This window comes from Aptenodytes forsteri, unplaced genomic scaffold (genome assembly GCF_000699145.1).
Source record: "Aptenodytes forsteri isolate BGI_AS27 unplaced genomic scaffold, ASM69914v1 Scaffold245, whole genome shotgun sequence".
Classification (NCBI taxonomy): domain Eukaryota; kingdom Metazoa; phylum Chordata; class Aves; order Sphenisciformes; family Spheniscidae; genus Aptenodytes; species Aptenodytes forsteri.
In genome coordinates this window covers 1102525-1125229 of record NW_008795686.1, presented here as the reverse complement: position 1 = coordinate 1125229, position 22705 = coordinate 1102525, and the positions used below count along the sequence as shown (strand labels likewise).

At 38.1% G+C, this 22705-nt stretch overlaps 1 protein-coding gene across 1 annotated transcript in view; it reads right to left on the bottom strand.

The window, feature by feature from the left end:
• ME1 (malic enzyme 1) overlaps positions 1 to 22705 on the bottom strand; it is a 157591-nt gene that overhangs the window by 104032 nt on the left and 30854 nt on the right. The window contains exons 3-4 of the mRNA XM_009282708.1: positions 15246 to 15321; positions 13614 to 13775 (exon numbers count right to left, since the gene is read on the bottom strand). Of these exons, the coding sequence (XP_009280983.1) occupies positions 13614 to 13775; positions 15246 to 15321 (238 nt within the window). The remainder of the gene's footprint in view (positions 1 to 13613; positions 13776 to 15245; positions 15322 to 22705) is intronic.

Here is a 22705-nt window from a genome sequence, read left to right as displayed (position 1 = left end):
TCATTTTCGTGGCCCTCTTCTGGACCCGCTCCAACAGGTCCATGTCTTTCTTATGCTGAGGGCTCCAGAGCTGGACGCAGTACTCCAGGTGGGGTCTCACCAGAGCAGAGTCGAGGGGCAGAATCGCCTCGCTCGACCTGCTGGCCACGCTTCTTTTGGTGTAGCTAGTATGTAGTTTGTATGGTAATATGTAGTATATGTAGTATCTATAGTATCATATCATATAGTATATGTAATATCTAGTATGTAGTAGCTAGTATGAGGCTGTGTTTTGGATTTGTGCTGAAAACACAGCATTGGTAACACAGGGATGTTTTAGCTATTGCTGAGGCTTACACAGTTTTTGGTGCACAAGAAGTTGGGAGGGGACACAGCCGGGACAGCTGACCCCAGCTGACCACAGGGATATCCCACACCATATGACGTCATGCTCAGCATATAAAGCTGGGGGAAGAAGGAGGAAGGGGGGGACGTTCGGAGTGATGGCACTTGTCCTCCCAAGTCACCGTTACGCATGATGGAGCCCTGCTTTCCTGGAGATGGCTGAACACCTGCCTGCTGATGGGAAGCAGTGAATGAATTCCTTGTTTTGCTTTGCTTGCGCACGCAGCTTTTGCTTTACCTATTAAACTGTTCTTATCTCAACCCATGAGTTTTCTCACTTCTACTCTTCCGATTCTCTCGCCCATCCCACCAGGGAGGCAGTGAGCGAGCGGCTGGGTGGTGCTTAGTTGCTGGCTGGGGTTAAACCACAACAGCCATAGAGGGTAAAAAACCTTCCTGACTAAAGCCCGATGCAGTTTTGAGGATATACTTGAAAGTATAAATCAGAAAATTTGTTATTTGAGTATTTAGTAAAAAAATAACATTTGATTCTTAGATTTTTAATTGCAGAAGTGAATTCTGAAATATAGCGACATCCACTATTAAAACCAATGAAAATAATTGTGTAAAACACACCATCAGCAAATTATTTTCTGATTTCTTGCAAGAAAATCATGATGCAAGAGATCTCTGAATGTTACTGAACTGTACTTTTAAGGCTACCCAACACATAACGTTAACTGCTAACATCGGTTTCCTTGGCATTTGCTCAAAGCTGAGGTCCATCTCAGCAGGACTTTGAGCTCTTACTGCCTCAAGGAGAAAAGCCAACAGTGAAGAATGAGCCATTTTCCTTTCCTAAGACTAAAGACAGCAACTGTTTGGCTAGTAAGCTTTTACGTCCTTTTCTTTTTTTTCTTTCTTGCAGTTATTATCTGTTACTCTCCGTGAGCATTGCTTGATGCATCTTGTCAGTAAGCATGCCTGCACACATCACATTGGATATGTTTGGGAAAAAAAGAGAGTCTGTGAAAATTGATTATAGCTCTCAGAATAAATCTCAACAGAAGGTAAAGAAACATGGAGAAAAAAAAGCACAGACAAAAGTCAGATGCAAGCTACCATGCAGACTGACACATTTAACAAGATTAAAACAGGAAATGTGGTTTCCAAATAAAACACAGTATTCCAAAATACGGAATATCCTGTGCAATAAAGGCCTCTCTATCCAGTAACAATTTACCATTTCTGTTGATGACAGGGCCCTGTGAAAATACAGAATTTTGAAAAAAAAGCACAGACAAAAGTCAGATGCAAGCTACCATGCAGACTGACACATTTAACAAGATTAAAACAGGAAATGTGGTTTCCAAATAAAACACAGTATTCCAAAATACGGAATATCCTGTGCAATAAAGGCCTCTCTATCCAGTAACAATTTACCATTTCTGTTGATGACAGGGCCCTGTGAAAATACAGAATTTTCTAACAGCCCAGATTTAACTCTATGTATGATGTAATGGACATATCTGTGTGTGCACAAACACTTCCACATAAATAATGCAAAGCTTATTTTCTGATTTCTTGCAAGAAAATCATGATGCAAGAGATCTCTGAATGTTACTGAACTGTACTTTTAAGGCTACCCAACACATAACGTTAACTGCTAACATCGGTTTCCTTGGCATTTGCTCAAAGCTGAGGTCCATCTCAGCAGGACTTTGAGCTCTTACTGCCTCAAGGAGAAAAGCCAACAGTGAAGAATGAGCCATTTTCCTTTCCTAAGACTAAAGACAGCAACTGTTTGGCTAGTAAGCTTTTACGTCCTTTTCTTTTTTTTCTTTCTTGCAGTTATTATCTGTTACTCTCCGTGAGCATTGCTTGATGCATCTTGTCAGTAAGCATGCCTGCACACATCACATTGGATATGTTTGGGAAAAAAAGAGAGTCTGTGAAAATTGATTATAGCTCTCAGAATAAATCTCAACAGAAGGTAAAGAAACATGGAGAAAAAAAAGCACAGACAAAAGTCAGATGCAAGCTACCATGCAGACTGACACATTTAACAAGATTAAAACAGGAAATGTGGTTTCCAAATAAAACACAGTATTCCAAAATACGGAATATCCTGTGCAATAAAGGCCTCTCTATCCAGTAACAATTTACCATTTCTGTTGATGACAGGGCCCTGTGAAAATACAGAATTTTCTAACAGCCCAGATATATTAACTCTATGTATGATGTAATGGACATATCTGTGTGTGCACAAACACTTCCACATAAATGAATGCAAAGCCTGAATATGCACCCATGGTTAGATTGAGATGGGAATAACTAGCATTTACTATGATTACTGAAATAAAAATAAATAAATGCAGCAGAAATCTGTATTACTTCATTCCTCCTCTCATCATGTTATAAACAGCAAGTTACTTAAGAAATACTACCTAACTTTGTGCGATGCAATATAATGGGACCAAATATCATAAAGAGTTTTGACTGAGGCCTGATTAGAGAGACTTTTGGAGACTCTTATTGTTCTGATTCATTATTTGTAATAACGATAATGTCTGTACTAGAATAAAACAAACTGATACATCAAAATTCAAGTTCATTTTTTTTCCACAAGATTCAGAAAAGCACATAAAAAATTACAATTTCTTCCACATCTGTAATGTCGAAATAAAATGAAGAAAACTCAGTACATGTAAGAAAACACAGAACAAGAATTCCAGCATGCTACAGAAGATGACCTTGGATAAGTATTCACTTAACCACACCTTTCACTACCATCGTGGTAAGAATTTCAATATTAACCAATACCAGCTTCGGCAACAGTCAACAAAAATATTCCAAATAAAATCTGTGGGAAAACTGTAATTGTTGTTAAATATTCCCATGACTCCGCTTGCTCACTACAGTAATCTGTATGCAAGGCTCCGTGCCAGTCCACACATCCCAGGGTGTACCTCACCAGCTCAGCAACACGGGCGCCACAAAGCTTCGTAGGAAACACAATCAGGCGGAAACTCCTGATCCACAGAGAAAAAATACTGAGGCATGAGACATCCAAACAAAGTGTTGGAATCAGCTTTAGGATTTAAATGATAATCCCCCTCCACCAAATATATAAAGTAAAACCCAAAACCAGTCTATCACACTATTTATCAGTGGGTTTAGAACATCACATAGATGTGAATCCTTGGAGTACAGGAGGTTTAGGCTCAAGTTTGTAGTGGATTGTAACAGAGGGAACATATTTGACGTATTACTGTAAGGAAAAAATGAAATAAAGTTTATCATATCCTGTGAAGTACCCACCTCATGTCTACAGCAAACAGAAAACTATTCAGGCTATGAAAATATTAATGAGACAAAAACAGCAGTGATAACATATGGCTTGCAAAGGACAACATGAAATTTTAATACACATGAAGAAAATACAAGGACAATGACACGTATAAAAGCCCAAAGACGACCTAAGGGACGTTAGCATTTGCCAATGATATGCTTCTAATGTGCAACAGATAAAGTACTAATATCTAGCTAAAACTCCTCTGTAATAATGAAAATAATAAAAATGAAATAAAAACTCCTAATAATAAAAATGCCACTCCATTTGAATATTTAAATATAATATAGGTGTTTTCTTTCAGTTTTTCATGAATTACCTTTCCAGTGTGTATACTTCATGACTGCATGATTAACTATGTCCTTCACTGAACATGCCACCTAAAAACTATTACCCAGAATCTGGAGCAATTTTGGCAGCAATTGAACCTTTAAATTAAAAAGCAGATGCTTCATGATAAATAAATAAATAGATTTGTCACTCATTTTAAAATAACTGTACCTTCAAAAGCATGTATAAAAACCTGTGCAAACTATCCTTTCATTCTGATAAAATTTAACAATTTTGATCAATATTTTCTTCTAAGAGTAGACTAGGCTTGTCAAGCTACTGCTTTGGATATACAATACATCACAAGATCACATACATAAACCTTTACTTTTCAATTTATTTCAAGTTTCCCTTGAAGCAAGCTTATTTAATATAATTTCTTGTCTGATGCCTAAGGCCTGTGATTTCATTTACTCTTCCTCATCTGTTTTATTACTCTCTATGTGCTCTACTAATAATCCAACCTGGCGAGCTTACAAGACTCAATACCTGAGAAATAGAAAGCTAGGAATTTGCAGAACAGACTAATGTAAAATAATATTTTTGGACAGAAAAAGCGAGCTACAACTTAGTCAAAAGACTGAGTTCGACATGTGTCAATAACAAATCAGCAGCATATGGCATAAATGTATTCAAATCATAAATCTAGATTTATTATTACACTTACAAATTCTCAACATGCCTGAGTTAAAATACTGAGTCAAAATAACTTTTGAAACTTTCAAGTTGTGAATGTATTACCAGACATATTGTAACTATTCACTAAGAGAACATTAAAGAGCAAGAAAAGGAAAGCTCTCAAAAAAACTACTGAAAAAATCAGCTGTCGGGTACTTGTGATCCACTCAAGCACATCACCCAACGGCCCCTGCACTGAGGGGAAATGGTGGCTCTCGTAGTACCATCCTTTCCCCAGCTCATTCTTTAGGTCTGCAAGTGTAATATGCACACTGGCACAGTTTCAGGTGTTCCTGTTGTTTAAATAAAGCATGTTTAGGAGCTATGGGTGATGCCACATTTATTTTAGGGTGGAATCTTCTGAAACACAGTGGAAAGATGACGCTAAATCCCCCCAGTTTTAGAAGACGCATCTATAAAAACAGATTGTTCTTCTCCATTCCCTCCTCTAACGCAGTCCACTCCGAATAACTGAATAGATTTAAAAGGAGACTACCAATTCCTGCAAATTAAAAACACGTGGGTTTTTTCCTTCTGCACAATGGGCTAGACAGAATTGTAATTCAGAAATGACTTTACTTTTCAGTACTTCTGAACACTGAAAAAAGGAAAGAAAAAATGACTCATGACTTTGACTCTAGGAAAAGTAATATCCTACCACAGTATTTTCTTGCCAACTGGAAGCGGGGAAAGGGGAGGAAAAAGGAATGCTCATGTATTTTCTTCTTTGTTCAAGTGCTGTTGGTGTACTACCAAGGAAGGATCTAGCAGCAAGATCTAAGGGGGGAAGAAAATTCCACTTGTAAAATAGAACTTAATTGGTGAAGGAAAGTGCAATTACCTCCTACCAGAATGGCATGGACGAGCAGTAGCTGAAGGATAAAAAAAACACAGAAGATTTATTCCATCAATAGTTTTACAAATTTTCATGCCTGGAATTCAGCACCATTGGGCCACAGCATTACCTCTGAGCACCTTCCCTCGCCTGACTATTTTGTGGAATATGGAAAAAAGCCTCTCTCAGTCAACCAGGTTAATTTGGTCAGTGACATTTTAACATAGCTAAATGAAAATCCGTGTATCTAGAAACCTCCTGTTTTGGTCACACATAGTGTCATTTGTATTTCAGAAATACTCAAAACTACTAGGGAACACACTGGAGAATATAACCTAGAAATGAGATTCCCTTATATGCGCCAGATACAAAAATAGATCCTTCTTATACAGACAGGAGCAATCTCTATTCATAGAATTCAGGAAATGCTACTACTATTTTACAGTAAAACTATCACTGAAATGCTGTCTCTAGCTCTAACAACCAACATTCAAGGGGAAGGCAAAAGGACCTTTTAAATTCAGAGAGCATAACCATTCCATAATACATATACTACACAAAAAACTGTGTAAAAGTACCACTCATCTACATATGAATGCCAATTGTGACTCTTTTATTTAGAAATCCCTACAGCTGTACACGATTTACATGATTTGTTTGACACGTTTATATCTTTACATTGATAAGATATGAAATTGTAGGTTTCCTCTATACTCAGCTTTCTTCTGTCCAGGTTTCTATTTTGGTTGGAATACGAATAAGAAAAGCAGGTGTGTTTCTGTTTTCTCAACAGTTTCCATTTGCACATTCATAGGTAGATATTTTTCAAGAACATGAATCTTGGAAGGCTGGTACCAGTTCTTATGACAGTTGGAAGTAATTTGGGGAAATGCAGAAAGCTAACAAGCACAAGTTGAAGAACTGAGCTTGAATTTGCACCTCAGCTTTTCTGGATTCTGTCTTCCACCATGGGTGCCTGTCATTCCTCCAGAAGAGTCAGAACTGCCAGTCCAGTCATGCTCATTGACCTATTTAGGGCAACTGTGAGAACTGTCACATTCCTGCATTTAAATATTTGTCGTAAGTTAAGAGAAAAAATATTCCAAAGCAAGCATGCAGGAAATAACTTGAAATAGCAGCCCACAAGTCTCTGAAGTGTGGCAGATGGAGGAGGAGTAGCTGCCCTAGCAGCTGCCCCGCATGTTTCTCTCTCTTGTGCACTGTTCAGTACTTAAATGTCTGTATTTGACAGTTATACGAATGAAGAACGGCTTCAGATACACGTTTGCAAAAAGTGAACTGACCGTCATGATTCATCTGTACATTAATGGCATATATATATGACCAGCCAACTATTTAACTGTCTGCCGGGGGCAAGAGAAGGTTTGCAGGTCCAGCTTCATTGAAGCCATCACGGCTGCAGCTGGACTGACTTCTGACACCTGAGCAATCCTGATGGCTGGCGTGTGGCCACTGTCCCAGTGCTCAGAGCACCAAGATGCCTTCCGCTAGAAACTGCCTATCTAAAAGGTTCTTCCAATACCAGCTGTCTTGGCTTTTCTGCATTGTGTGAAAGTACTATTTAAAAGAGTTGAATGCTTTCTACCTAAGCTGAAATTTATGGTAGATGGTTTACGTTTAAATGCTAACACACACTTAATCTTTCCAAAGCTCCCACAGCTGGTCATTGCCAGTATTGAATTTACACGTGCAATCAGTCCAGGATTGCTCTGGCAGCCCTGAACTTGTCAGAGCTTCTCTTGTAAGGTACCAAATAAACACAGTTCTCATTCCTCTGCTAAGCATCCATTATTAGATTAAGATTTTTATGGTCAGAAGAAACCCTTTCACCACTGATTTGACTTCTATATAACACAAGCCATCAGTCTTCCTAGATTTCATTCTTGCTCTGGCTGGATAATAGTACTTTAACTAAACCATGTCTCATCTATGACCCTTGGACATAAAAAATATTGCCTCCAAGTCATTGATAAAGATATTAAACATTGCAGAGCTGGAAAAAAAAAAGCTGAAATACCATAAAACCACAATTATTTTATTATTCATCACAGAAATATATGTTTTAAACTGCACTTTCTCTAGTAACACAGGAGGCCTGCTTTGTTTTTTCATTGGTCCAGTTTCTTAAAAGGAACAGTATGAATTCAAATGTGTTACTGAAGGAAAAAAAAAAGAGTCAACCAAAAATCTGTAAATTCACCTTAGCATTAGACTAAATTTGTTTTTAATAAGCCCATACTAATCAGCAATAGGTATTTTACCCTCAGTTCTTGATTAGCCAAACTTTCTGATTTTACTCAATTCTTTATCTCAGGTTTCAGCAACCAGGACCACTGTATTTTAAATAAGAGCCTTAACTTTAATCCAATCTTCCTGAACTTCTCAATACATCCCAGGTATAATTCAAAAAAACCAGTACTTCCTCCCCACCCAGCTCAGCATGGTCCAGAAAGCTTTTATCAGAGTTTTTTTTTTGTAAGAACTGGCCAAAGCATTATTTGGACATTCTGATTTGAGAATCTTGACAAATTTTTAAAGCTTTTGTTTAACATATTCATTTGCTGTTAATAAAATGGAAAACAAGACTTCTCGCCAAGACAGATAAAACTAACATTTTAAAAATATCTACCATATTTATACTGACAATCTAATACTTGCACAAGTACCACCATTAAGGTAAAGCATCAGGAACAACAGAAAACTCACTCTTACTGTTCATAATTAATATGGATTAAGTTTATTTTCTTCAGTGTCTTTTTCTTTTTTATTACCTATAAACCCAGTTTTTGAACTTGGTATCTATTCTTGGATTTTGCTGTTAGTTTTTTTTAAACTGCCAGTTTTCACATCCCTGTAAACCAGGCTGATTTTTAACCAATAGGCTTGCCTCAAGATTGTTTATTTTGTAAGCGTTTAATAACATGCTTTAAGTAGCAAACAATCATCATTCACATTTTAATGTGTAAATGTTTTCCCTTGATTCAGCTCGATTATTTCTATCATCCTTAAACCATCCCACTTACAATGCTGAGTACATGTGTTTCAGGTAGGTCTCAATTTAGTTGTAGTTGCCTGTACCTTGACAACCATTCATTTTTCTTCTGCAATCTGTTTCTTTAACCATTTCAAGGTGATTAACTTATGCCTCTATAATGTTAGATGAATGCCCAAACTCCAGAGATCACGTCACCTCAGGATTTCCAGCAACACTTTCATATCAGTACTGAGACTAGTGCCTGAGTATGTTTTACTTGGATTGAAATCCCACCTGAGAAGCACCATCCTCACACCTGAAAAATACATGGCTACTGGGGAAGGTACAACTTTCAGTGAGATTCATACAATCATAGAATCATTGAGGTTGGAAAAGACCTCTAAGATCATCGAGTCCAACCGTCAACCCAACCCCACCATGCCCAATAAACCATGTCCCTAAGTGCCTCATCTACTCGTCTTTTAAATACTTCCAGGGATGGGGACTCCACCACTTCCCTGGGCAGCCTCTTCCAATGTTTCACCACTCTTTCAGTAAAGAAATTTTTCCTCACATCCAATCTAAACCTCCCCTGCCGCAACTTGAGGCCATTTCCTCTCGTCCTATCACTTGTTACTTCGGAGAAAAGACCGACACCCACCTCGCTACAACCTCCTTTCAGGTAGTTGTAGAGAGCGATGAGGTCTCCCCTCAGCCTCCTTGTCTCCAGGCTAAACAGTCCCAGTTCCCTCAGCCGCTCCTCATAAGACTTGTTCTCCAGACTCCTCACCAGCCTCGTTGCCCTTCTCTGGACACGCTCCAGCACCTCAATGTCCTTCTTGTAGTGAGGGGCCCAAAACTGAACACAGTATTCGAGGTGCGGCCTCACCAGGGCCGAGTACAGGGGCACGATCACTTCCCTACTCCTGCTGGCCACACTATTTCTGATACAGGCCAGGATGCCATTGGCCTTCTTGGCCGCCTGGGCACACTGCCGGCTCATGTTCAGCCGGCTGTCGACCAGCACCCCCAGGTCCTTCTCTGCTGGGCAGCTTTCCAGCCACTCTTCCCCAAGCCTGTAGCGCTGCATGGGGTTGTTGTGGCCGAAGTGCAGGACCTGGCACTTGACCTTGTTGAACCTCATACAGTTGGCCTGGGCCCATCGATCCAGCCTGTCCAGGTCCCTCTGCAGAGCCTTCCTACCCTCGAGCAGGTCAACGCTCCCACCCAACTTGGTGTCGTCTGCAAACTTACTGAGGGATTGTCACGGCCTGTGGTAAATAACTAATAGTACCCCAAATAATGTTTTACATGCTTTGGATAAAAACGTCCTATCAGCAATTACTTGCCTCCAATTTGTCAATGACTTACAAAACAGGCATATTATTTTTGGCAGTGGTCAACACCACTTCTTTTGGATGCTCAGTCCCACGCTGATTACATGGAGTAATTTACTAGTTTGGTCACGCAAGTCTTTCTACTGGGTCAATTTTTACTCATAAGTAAGCAGTTTCCATTTCTCTTGCTTATTATCTAGGCAATTGTATAAAAATGCTTTATTTGCCTCTCTTCTCTTTCCTTGGTTTTATGAGTAGCAGAATAATACCCCAGCTAAAAATACCTCTGCTAAAACTAACAGTAATAAGGCTTTTAATAATCATCAGAAATTGATTGAGTTGCTCCTCAGAGTTACTGTTTTGGGTCCTATACACAACAAAACAATACAGGAAAAGAATTTGTAAAGTTTTTCTTGCAATCTGCTTTAGAGTAAGATTTAATCTTTCTAGAGAATTTGCAGGTTGTGCACAACCGCATTATAGTTGCCAAAAATACATATTTTAAAAATTATTTTAAAGCACTGAGGCCCCCACAGAAAGGGAAAAGGAACTAATCTAAATGGAAAACATCTGCACATTTCAAAAAACATGTTCAGCATAATTATTATTTATATGTGCTCAAGTTATGAGAGTGATTTCTATTGTGTCTTATTATGGAAAATCCTGACTAGAGTAAGAAAATACAGCATAAAAATAAAGTAATTTGTCCAAGAGGTTTAGATTTTAAGGTAAGGAATTGCAGTGCAATTCCACAGCAGCTTGACCTAATATAACCAGCTTAGCCAGCAAAACGTGATCTCTTTTCGGTCATTTCAGTTCTCTGCAGTCACTCACCACCTGGTCACACAAACACCAGTGTTAGGGAGGGAACAGAGTTGTGCTGCTGGGGGAGAGGGAGGGTGTTAGAGGGAAGAAATTAAGGGAGCTGGTGCCCCAGGATTCCTAATTTTGACTAAAGCAGCCAGGGAACTGCACCCAAGCTCCAGTTAATGAATATCACCAGGCCCGTGCAGTCTCCTCAGACAAGGGGTGCACCAATAGAGTCCCACCTGTTCATAAACCTACAGCAGAATTCAGAGGTCTCATTCCCAGTTACAGCTGTTAGAGAAATGCTTAAATGTCTGAGCAACCAGTCCCCACTGGAAAAAGCCACCAAACATCTACGTTTTGAAGTGTAGTCTAGCACAACCCTGAAAGAGTAATTCTCTAATATGGTAGAGTTGACCATAACCCAACCATGATTCACAGCCTTGATTCCTCTCATGCTGCTGACTTCTCCTCACCCCTGCAAAAACCCAAATGAGCATAAATGGCACTGATCCGTAAGCTAATAAAATTCCTTGCATCTGCTACAGCACTGGAAAAAACCAACAAAAATAACTCTTTACACAACCTCCCACTGATTCAAACTTAGCTTAAGGTCTCCTGTACCAGTAAATTTGGCTGGGGATTTTAGACTATCAGGCAGTGCTTGCATGTCTGAGCTTGATACACACCTAGGCAGGAACGAAAAGCACCCTGACAGAAGCAGTCCTGTCCTACACTGCTAACCACTGTGCTGGCTGGGGACTAAAACACGCTCAGCCTCTCACTGCACTGTATGACTAAACTGAAGCAGTTCATAATACGGTCCTAAAATAAGAAGCCATATCCCAAGGTGAAACAACAAAAGGCATCCAGAGCATCAACAAACCCCAGCTCACATAATTTTTATGCGTCTTGTAATACTTTAGGTTTGCCACTCTTCCATACTCATTGAACTCATTGTTTAGTCACAAGAACAACGACATGAAAGTTGAGCTACCGGTATGGGTATGCTTTTTTTGCTATTTGTGTATCTATATATATTTGATGTATTTCAGGAAAATAGTATGCTGTGAAAAATTAAAAATGACAGTGAAACTCAGGCACAAAAGCAAAATGTAAAGACTACCGCAGTATCAGAAGTAGCTGATGCAATTAAGTGTCTAGAAACATTCAATAATAGATTAGATAACTGGCTCAGCTGCTCAAACCAGGAATAAAACCATTTTATAGCTAAGGAGACTTGTATGTGATTTGATATGGCTATTTGCTACAGTGTTCAGATACATCTCACAAGTAAGTCTGTTCACTTTCAGAAGGGGGTTCTGGGGGATAGAGAGAGAGGGTAGCAGGCTATTTCTCAGTTCAGTAATGCTTTCATGATGTATTGTCTAAATTATCCCAGTGGGGCAGGGGTGGAGGTGTGTGTAGAAAGCTGAAGATGCACACACCCAACGCAACAATCTAGAAGTCCCAGCTAAATTTACTGGTACAGGAATGCTTTATTTAGCTATAATACTCATAAATCCCTGATACATTTATCATGCATAAAGTTAAACACTTGCATCATTTATAGTATAACATTTGTTTAATTCTGCTAAAGCATAATGATATTGCTGGTGATATTTAATTTGACATCATTCAGAGTCACTAATTCAAGTATTCTTTCAGGAAAAAAAGAAGGAAGAACAGGGGCCAAGTAATTAACTAGTAATCCCGGGAGCCCTGGAAATAACAAAGCCAATTTTCAAAAACTTTAAATCTCTGCGCTTCACACAAATAGGAAGCCAAGTTAAAGAGGGTAAGGTCCACATACTTGAAGCACTAGGAGACTCGATGATCTTAGAGGTCCTTTCCAACCTCAATGATTCTATGATTCTATGATTCTATGATCTCACAAGTAAGTCTGTTCACTTTCAGAAGGGGGTTCTGGGGGATAGAGAGAGAGGGTAGCAGGCTATTTCTCAGTTCAGTAATGCTTTCATGATGTATTGTCTAAATTATCCCAGTGGGGCAGGGGTGGAGGTGTGTGTAGAAAGCTGAAGATGCACACACCCAACGCAACAATCTAGAAGTCCCAGCTAAATTTACTGGTACAGGAATGCTTTATTTAGCTATAATACTCATAAATCCCTGATACATTTATCATGCATAAAGTTAAACACTTGCATCATTTATAGTATAACATTTGTTTAATTCTGCTAAAGCATAATGATATTGCTGGTGATATTTAATTTGACATCATTCAGAGTCACTAATTCAAGTATTCTTTCAGGAAAAAAAGAAGGAAGAACAGGGGCCAAGTAATTAACTAGTAATCCCGGGAGCCCTGGAAATAACAAAGCCAATTTTCAAAAACTTTAAATCTCTGCGCTTCACACAAATAGGAAGCCAAGTTAAAGAGGGTAAGGTCCACATACTTGAAGCACTAGGACCTTGTCTGGGGAAATTTCATAGCATTACAGTGCTTTCTATAGCTAGTCAGTGTACAACTGAAGTATGTAGATGTGCATTCCCAGCACAGATCAGGCTACAGCTTCAAGCTGTTCACCAAAACGAGGGGCACAGTCAGAATTCACATCTGAAATCACTGCAGAGGAATTCTGCAGCAGAACTGGAGAAAGAATGCTGCCTTAAATTGCATTTTTAACTCTATCGTCCCCCCTCTTCTTAAGATCTAATTTCCCATACCATTTTTTAACATGTACGATGTATGCAGCACATTTTTACAAACAGCAGCGTCCTTAATTACTTGAGCCTTACAAAACAGTCTACGCTGTGCACTAGGGTGAGTATATCTACACTGTGTATTAGGATGAGACTTCTTCCATAGGACTTTTTAGTTTGCACATAATCAAAGCCAGTATCATAACAAAGAAAAACACCTTTTTACAATTCAACTTTTATATAGTTCCCTTCAAACAGCTAATACTCACTACACCTCAGAAAAGAATATACCTCATTATCTGTTCCCACATCCAACATCACTGGTAGACACTCATGAGGTTTTACTCCTCCACATGCCGTATAAAGTGCCAGTTTACCAACTGGGATGCCCATTCCATAACCGCCAAGATCTCCAAGACCAAGAATACGTTCTCCGTCTGTCACCACAATAGCCTGGAGGAAGAAATAAAAGCACTGTAAAAATCACTTCTCTGCTTGCATGTACCAAGTATTCCATTATCTTCTTACCATCATTTTTTAATTTTCATGTAAAAATTCTAACAGGTACAAACAAATCAATAGTACAACAAAGGCCCAGAATTGTTTTATCGTATTTCACTGTGATTTTGTTACACTATTTAGACTCTTGCTTCACTGTAAATGGGACTTTCATATAAAACTTTTAAGAATACACGAGAGGTATTTAGTATTACATTACAAGGGAACTGGCATTGTTCCCTCTTTAGATTTTCTGTCACCAATATGAAAATAGAATAGGAAGGGAAAGGAAGTTACCCACAAAAAAAAGAAGAACCCCGGACTCCTGGGTTTTTTCATGGCTGTTTTCAGCAGAAGCAGAGCCCGCCACTCCTGCTGGCCTTTGACAGGGCTGTCTACAGCCACCTGGTTCTTACCCTTCAAAGATGTATTTCTTCTTCCCTTGAGCAAATAACACACTCCATCATACATATGAGGAAGTATGTGTTTTCATTGATAAAAATACAGGAACTCAGTAAACCCTACAAAACTGCGCTAAAAAGGAAGATTTTTCATAGTAAAGGACAGAAGTGCTTGGTATGGCAAGCAGCTGACAACACAATAACTTCCTTGTCATACCCTGTGACAAGCCATTTTAGTTGGAAAGAGCCCGCCACTCCTGCTGGCCTTTGACAGGGCTGTCTACAGCCACCTGGTTCTTACCCTTCAAAGATGTATTTCTTCTTCCCTTGAGCAAATAACACACTCCATCATACATATGAGGAAGTATGTGTTTTCATTGATAAAAATACAGGAACTCAGTAAACCCTACAAAACTGCGCTAAAAAGGAAGATTTTTCATAGTAAAGGACAGAAGTGCTCGGTATGGCAAGCAGCTGACAACACAATAATTTCCTTGTCATACTCTGTGACAAGCCATTTTATTTGGAAATTTAATATTTTTTGTGAGAGAGCTCATCAGGTATCATATGTGGAGAACTATTAACCCAAACACTAGAACAGGTTGCTAAGAGATCTTGTGGAATCTCCACCCTTGGAGATACTCAAAACCCAACTGGACACGGCCCTGAGTAACCTGCCCTGGCTGACCCTGCTTGAGCACGAGGATGAACTAGATAATCTCCAGAGGTGCCTTCCTACCTCAACCACTCTGTGATTCCCTGAAATGCAGAAAAAGCATTCAGGGTTTTTTTGATGCGTAATATTCAATGTAATTGACCAATTAATCAGTAAAGGATGCCTATAGCTAAACAAGTAAGGGTTTAAAAGCCTCAAACTTTGGCTGTAACAGCATTGTTTCTATTTATAAAATGAGCTAAGAAATCACTGAAATCTAATGAATGAAAAGCCTATAAAATATCTTAACCAAGTCACCTTGGGTGCAAGCCAGAGTCAGCTTTGTCATGCAACTAAAACTGAACTTACCTTGATGATATTTTCTGGCCAGGATTTAAGCATTGTAGCAATGTGTCCCCGGTCATGGATAGTAATAAAAAGGCCCCTGCCAATAAAAAAATACCTTTCATAGAAACAGGCAATTAAATACTTCAGTATAAATCAATTAAACAATAAATTAACTCTATGCAAATGTGCTTCCAACATACATAGATTCAGTTCAATAATAAGTGCTCATGTTGTATGAATGAGCAAATTAAATGTCTGCATTTAGTAGAAGTCAGAGAACATGCAACTCAGTAAGCTTCACTGAGCAATGAGAACCTGTAGGACTCATTTCTGAAAATTGCTAAGTTCGATTTTAAAGCTCACCGAGCACTTGATCTGTTTAAATGTGTTTGTTAATTGTCCCAGACCACAAAACATGTTCATTGTATGACAGTGATCACTAATGCCCCAGCAGTCCTAATGTTTACAGACAAGAATAGGCCAAAGTTTTAATCTATGAACAAAACCTGAAATAAGCCATATATTAACATTACATAAAATAATTCACGAGCATTCAGTTATGTGTTTAGAAAACAGTCTGCCTATTTAATTAGAATGACCCTTTGACACCTACAAAAGTGGGAAATTATCTTCACTATATGAAAATCTCTTTGATTTGAAAGCATGTAGCACATCCTAAAGTGCTAAGCATACCAATTTTTAGTTTGAAGAGTATTTCTAAATTGGCCTTTAGTTCCACCAATACAGAAGAGTATAAAACAAAATGACAGAAAAGTGTAATTCTCATTTCATTTTTTTATTTATTATGGAAGCAAAATCAATGTAGTATCTTATCCTACTCTTCAGCATTTTATTCTTCATTTATTTTACTTGACCTGCAGCTATACATCCAGGTCCACTCAGACTTAATTTAATTCCATTTCTTATCCACTTTTCCCATGTAAGATAGTGGAAAAAAATTCTCCCACTAAAGTCAATCTCTCAAAAACCATGAAGAAAACATCAGTGAAGAAGTACATGCCAAAGCTGCCATCTTGTAATTAAACTTTGCACTAGTAAGTATAAGGAGTTGTCTTCTGGAATTATTCTACAGCATTTCATCCACCTACTATAAAAATTATAAAGTAAAAATTAAAGAAGACTATTGAAAAATAATTTAAATCTAAGTCTACTACAATATCTCCATATTCATAGAAGTGGGTACTTGCCCATATGGGTGTAAATAAAACTAATAACTCAGGGAAATGCTTGCCAGATATGACTGCAAGTATTCCAAATCAAACAAAAAATTTCCTGCAGTGTTAAAAAGTATATTACTCAAAACACCAAAATGAGTCCACAAATTACATTTAATTTCATATGTTTATGTATTTCATACATATTAGATTATATATATTTATATAAATTATCATGTGATATATATTTTTATATTGAATTTTATATTTAATTCCATATTTAAGTGTCTTCTTCCCCTCTTTGATGTCAAAAATATACAATTGAAATTGTTTATTATTTTGGACAAAAGGCAGTGTAAGACACATTGCAACTAACCAAAGTATTTCTTAATCTTAAAGCTAACGATACAGAAACTACAACCTCAAGTAGCTAATTAACTAAAAACTGTCATGTTCTAAAACAAATATATATGTGCACTGTATAAAGGAAAAAAACAGTCATTTCTGATCAGATATTTTTAACTGTTTAAATTTCATCGTATGCATTTCCCCCTAGAACTGGGAATTCTCTGATCCTGGCATTCCCAATTAATTCCCCTTCTGCTTCCATTCCCCATGCTCAGAACAAATGCACCAGGCTAGATGATTACATTTGTCTGTTGTTTCTTAATAAGTAACACCTGTCAGCAGATGAACTCCTCCACCCCAGTGGAAGTGACAGTCCTTGCAGGCGGGAGGGTTAATATTTACAGCACTTTGCAGAAGTTGTGGTATTTACAGCCTACAAGCATTTCTATTTGTGACCCAGCTACCTGAAAAAAGATGTCCCTAAGTGAAACACCGTAAAGAAGCAATGCAAAATACATGCTGATGCTTCCCTTCTGATGTATTGTACAGTGAGCCATTTTATAAAACACTGTGTAAACTGTTAAATCATAAAATACAGTTGTCAAAGTTGCTAGCCTCAGAAACAGTCAATCGTGAGAGATGAGCGTGCGAAAGAAAATGAAGAGTGCAGGAGGAAAGCTATCCAGAGGCATCACCCCTCTCCTCCCCGCCCTCCAATTTACACCGACCTAATAGATTCGTGTTAAATGAAGCAAGATTTTGTACTGATTTTCTAAAGAGCCGGAGCCCAGCCCAGTGTGGTTAAATGACCTCTTCCTTGCAAGCTAGGGAGAGAGGTCTCCATGGAATAAATTCCCCGGCAGAGGAAAATAAAGGCAGGGTGGCTGCTCCAGAAGGAATTTTGTTAGAACATTTGTAAGGATCTTTGAATAAGTATTGAGACAGTATTTCAGAAATCTGTTCAAGCAGGATCACATTCAAACAACAATGGAAAATGGGGGCTGAAGTGTAAACAGAGTCATGTCGAAAGCATTTCACTCCCCTCCTTCTCCCCTTCCCTCCATTCTTTCTGTAGATTAGTAAAATGTTTCTGGACACATTGTCCTGACTGAAAAGATACCCCTGGATTTAAGGGCACAGAATGAGAGGTAAGAATCTTTTATTCTTTTATCTGGATCTGTTTTCCTCATCTTTCATTTCTTTAGTTAAAGCACTTTTCTCCTTTAAGGTGTCCTCTGCAAGAAGCTACACCAGTTTGCAAGAGGAACTCCAGTTTGCAATGGTGTCTGCCACAAGAATATTCGACCTAAATGACTGGAATTGAACCTGCTGGCAATTCTACCTGCAGGCAACTACCAAAAAAGTAGTACTATGTATTTTTTCTTTTCGATGAGGTCATGCTATGTCCAGAAAAACCATCAACTGCACAAGGGTATTGCAAGTGGGAAAGGGTGACACAAGCTGACAAGGTAGCCAACTATTTGGCTACCTAGCAGATGTTACAGTTATTTTTTGTCACTACCACCCCCCAGCCATGAGAAGAATCAAGAAAGGAGCAAGCTACACAATTTAAATAGTATTACATTATATATGTATTTCAGTCCACAAATAAGACAGAATTGTCCGTTTGAGTATAATATTAATAATAATAAGTACTGTCATGTCAGTGACGCGCACCCCGCTCTGCTGGATGCAGAGCAAGAGACAGCCTGTGTGATGTGCTTCTGCCTGACACAGCACTTCAGGATGGGGCTGATACAGCAGATGGACAATAACACATTTCAGCACACGGAGAAAGAAGCAAGATACAGGAAAAAAAATGCTTAAAGGTAAGGTTTTGTAAAAAAAAAAAAGATGAGGAAAAATATGCTGCTTGTTTTTCAGCATGCACATATTCACATACCTAACAAGAAAAGCATCTCACGGGGAAGTACGCTTAAGTTCTCCTGTACACACTTTCAGAGCAGCCTAGGTTGGCAAACTCACTGTAAAAGCAGGTGTAGGTTTTATGGCACAGTATGGTCCTTTCTATTTGAACTGACATCTCGGTTACACATACTACCTTTTCTTGCAAGGCAACAAATTGGGACCTGTTGAGGCTTAAAAGGCCAATCAGCAAAACTGTGACTTAAAACTGACTTGAAGCTTGCAGCAGCAGATTAGTTTTCAAATTAACGTGTTCATTTTGAACCTGGCACAATGCAGATCTACGTGGAACTTGCCTGAGCGCATATGCAGAAGGGCTCATCTTCAGTCACTTTGGCCCCAGTTAGCCTTCAGTTCAGACTTTATGCCAGTCTAGCCAAAGGGATCACTTCTACTTCTGCCCACTTCGGACAGACGATACATGAAACTACAGCGGAGGAATAATTATGCAAATAAGTAACTATGCCTCCTTTCTTCTTGTCACACCACCAGTAAGACCAGAGCCCTGAAGAGTGAGGGGAGAACCCACGCTAGGACGTCGGGATCCACTCAACAAAGGGTGGATCTATTTTGGATCACTGAGCTCATTACACTGTAGCAGATTTTACCATTTATGTGGAGGTCATTCTACATCACATAATTTGGCTCTGTTTTATTAGAACTCTGATCTATGAGAACAAAGTAAACAGAATTAAATGGAGTATTTGTTTATTATGCTTCAAGGAAACAATGTTCCACCAGCAATGTATTTCTCTATTTTCTATTAAAGCATAGTTTAGAAAAATGTGTCATAGTAACAGAATAATCCTTTCTTTCCTCTTATAATACTAACAGGAGGCAACCTAACATGTCTCAGAAAATGCCAAACATTTTTTAAAGAAAAAAAGTTCAAACTTTTCTCACAACCCTGCATGTTCAAAACTGTTATTTGAATTATGAACTGTACATAGAATTATAATAGAGGTGACTTCACTTTCTCAGGCAGCCTAAATCAACAAGCTTAAAAATAATAATAAAAAATCTCAGGGACCAGACTCAGTTTATTTCTGAGCCTACACTTTCCTAAACTCCTGCGCTTTGCAAGAAAGAGGTAAACTACTTCCCTAGTCCCTGTTGAAATTCCCTCCTATTTTCTTTAAAATTATACAAAGCGGTAAAATACAAACATTGTACGAGAAACTAAAAGTACCTATATGCCCCAAAAGAATGGTCTGCTCTTTTTTCACCAAGAAATAATAACATTTGCCATTGTAACTGTTCAATATGGTCTCCCGTCATCAAATAAAATGTACTCAAACTTTTAATTACATCTTACCTTACGAGGTTCCTTTTCATAGTAACACTCGTTCCAAGATTTCTGAGGCCTAATAAATACAACTGATGGGCTGATTTAAGAAATGCAGCTGTTTGCAGATTTATTTATTTATTTACCTTTCCCTCTGTACTGGGTGAATTTCATTACTTTACAATGCACAGGTATTTTTTTCAATAAATGAAATTGTTGATGCTGAAATTGCAGCTGCTACTGACCTTCCTCATAAATTCATCAGTATTAAACCTGGGCTTTAAATTTTCTATACGTCACATACTCAAACCTTATTTAAACAGAAAAGTTTGTCAGAAGCGAAGCAAAGCAAAGACTAAATAAAAAAACATCAAAAATAGGACAGGAGCACTAAGAGAACAGTACATACTGTTAATATCTCTGAAAGCCTGGAGCTGTACATGAGTAAGATATAGTTCATAAAACAGGCAAGTATGTTTTATGTAAGTTTTAAGTAGTAACAGTATATGAAAGACAATGGAGAATAAGATATTAACCTGGGAAAGACATAAAAGTTTATAAATATTACATGTTATTTCATGCTTGGCATATAGTTTCCTAAATGATTGATTATAAATAGTTAAGTTTTAGAGGAAAGAGACTTGAAGTATTCTGGAAGACAGATGCTACATCTGCCAACTCCAGTTAGCTATACTTAAAAGAATAACTATAAATTATAATTATTATAAATTTTTCTAGTGACTCAAAAGCCCTTTGGCACAAAAAAAGTTCAAACTTTTCTCACAACCCTGCATGTTCAAAACTGTTATTTGAATTATGAACTGTACATAGAATTATAATAGAGGTGACTTCACTTTCTCAGGCAGCCTAAATCAACAAGCTTAAAAATAATAATAAAAAATCTCAGGGACCAGACTCAGTTTATTTCTGAGCCTACACTTTCCTAAACTCCTGCGCTTTGCAAGAAAGAGGTAAACTACTTCCCTAGTCCCTGTTGAAATTCCCTCCTATTTTTGTTAAAATTATACAAAGCGGTAAAATACAAACATTGTACGAGAAACTAAAAGTACCTATATGCCCCAAAAGAATGGTCTGCTCTTTTTTCACCAAGAAATAATAACATTTGCCATTGTAACTGTTCAATATGGTCTCCCGTCATCAAATAAAATGTACTCAAACTTTTAATTACATCTTACCTTACGAGGTTCCTTTTCATAGTAACACTCGTTCCAAGATTTCTGAGGCCTAATAAATACAACTGATGGGCTGATTTAAGAAATGCAGCTGTTTGCAGATTTATTTATTTATTTACCTTTCCCTCTGTACTGGGTGAATTTCATTACTTTACAATGCACAGGTATTTTTTTCAATAAATGAAATTGTTGATGCTGAAATTGCAGCTGCTACTGACCTTCCTCATAAATTCATCAGTATTAAACCTGGGCTTTAAATTTTCTATACGTCACATACTCAAACCTTATTTAAACAGAAAAGTTTGTCAGAAGCGAAGCAAAGCAAAGACTAAATAAAAAAACATCAAAAATAGGACAGGAGCACTAAGAGAACAGTACATACTGTTAATATCTCTGAAAGCCTGGAGCTGTACATGAGTAAGATATAGTTCATAAAACAGGCAAGTATGTTTTATGTAAGTTTTAAGTAGTAACAGTATATGAAAGACAATGGAGAATAAGATATTAACCTGGGAAAGACATAAAAGTTTATAAATATTACATGTTATTTCATGCTTGGCATATAGTTTCCTAAATGATTGATTATAAATAGTTAAGTTTTAGAGGAAAGAGACTTGAAGTATTCTGGAAGACAGATGCTACATCTGCCAACTCCAGTTAGCTATACTTAAAAGAATAACTATAAATTATAATTATTATAAATTTTTCTAGTGACTCAAAAGCCCAATTTGGCACAAGAGTGTAGGGAAATAATTAAAATAAAGAAAAATATGGTGTTCATAATCACTGTGAACAGGAAATGCTAATGTTCAGGGGTCTGAACAGTCAGTCTTCAGCTATAGGAGCAAATCAGCATTTAGTCTTATTTCAAGACTCCCTTCTGAAAACGCTGTTTCGTGGCACTATTTATCCAGGGTTGGCAGCCTATGTAGCACTCTTTCAAGTGCCCAAGTCCACCAAAGCTGTTTTATCAATCCCTGTTAGAAAGTGCAGTGCTTTAACAGTTACTACAGTTAAAAATAACATCTACATAGCAGAGACAAGTAAGTTCAGGGCACTTACAGAAAGTTACATTCTACAATGTGAATTAGCCGTAAGAGCAGAAAAGTGATGAAACTAACCTGAAAGACAGCAGCTGTAAGCCCGGCATTTGAAAATACAACCCTGGGGGAATGAAGTTTCAGAAAAGAAAGGATAGGGTTTGGAAGAGTAAAAGGCACATAACTGCAGTGACACAAAGATTCAGGTGCTGTGGGATTTTTAAGTACAGATCATAGAATCACAGAATCGCTCGAAACTAACCTGAAAGACAGCAGCTGTAAGCGGGGCATTTGAAAATACAACCCTGGGGGAATGAAGTTTCAGAAAAGAAAGGATAGGGTTTGGAAGAGTAAAAGGCACATAACTGCAGTGACACAAAGATTCAGGTGCTGTGGGATTTTTAAGTACAGATCATAGAATCACAGAATCGCTCGGGTTGGAAGGGACCTCCAAAGCATCTAGTCCCCAACCCCCCTGCCGTGGGCAGGGACATCTTCAACTAGATCACGTTGC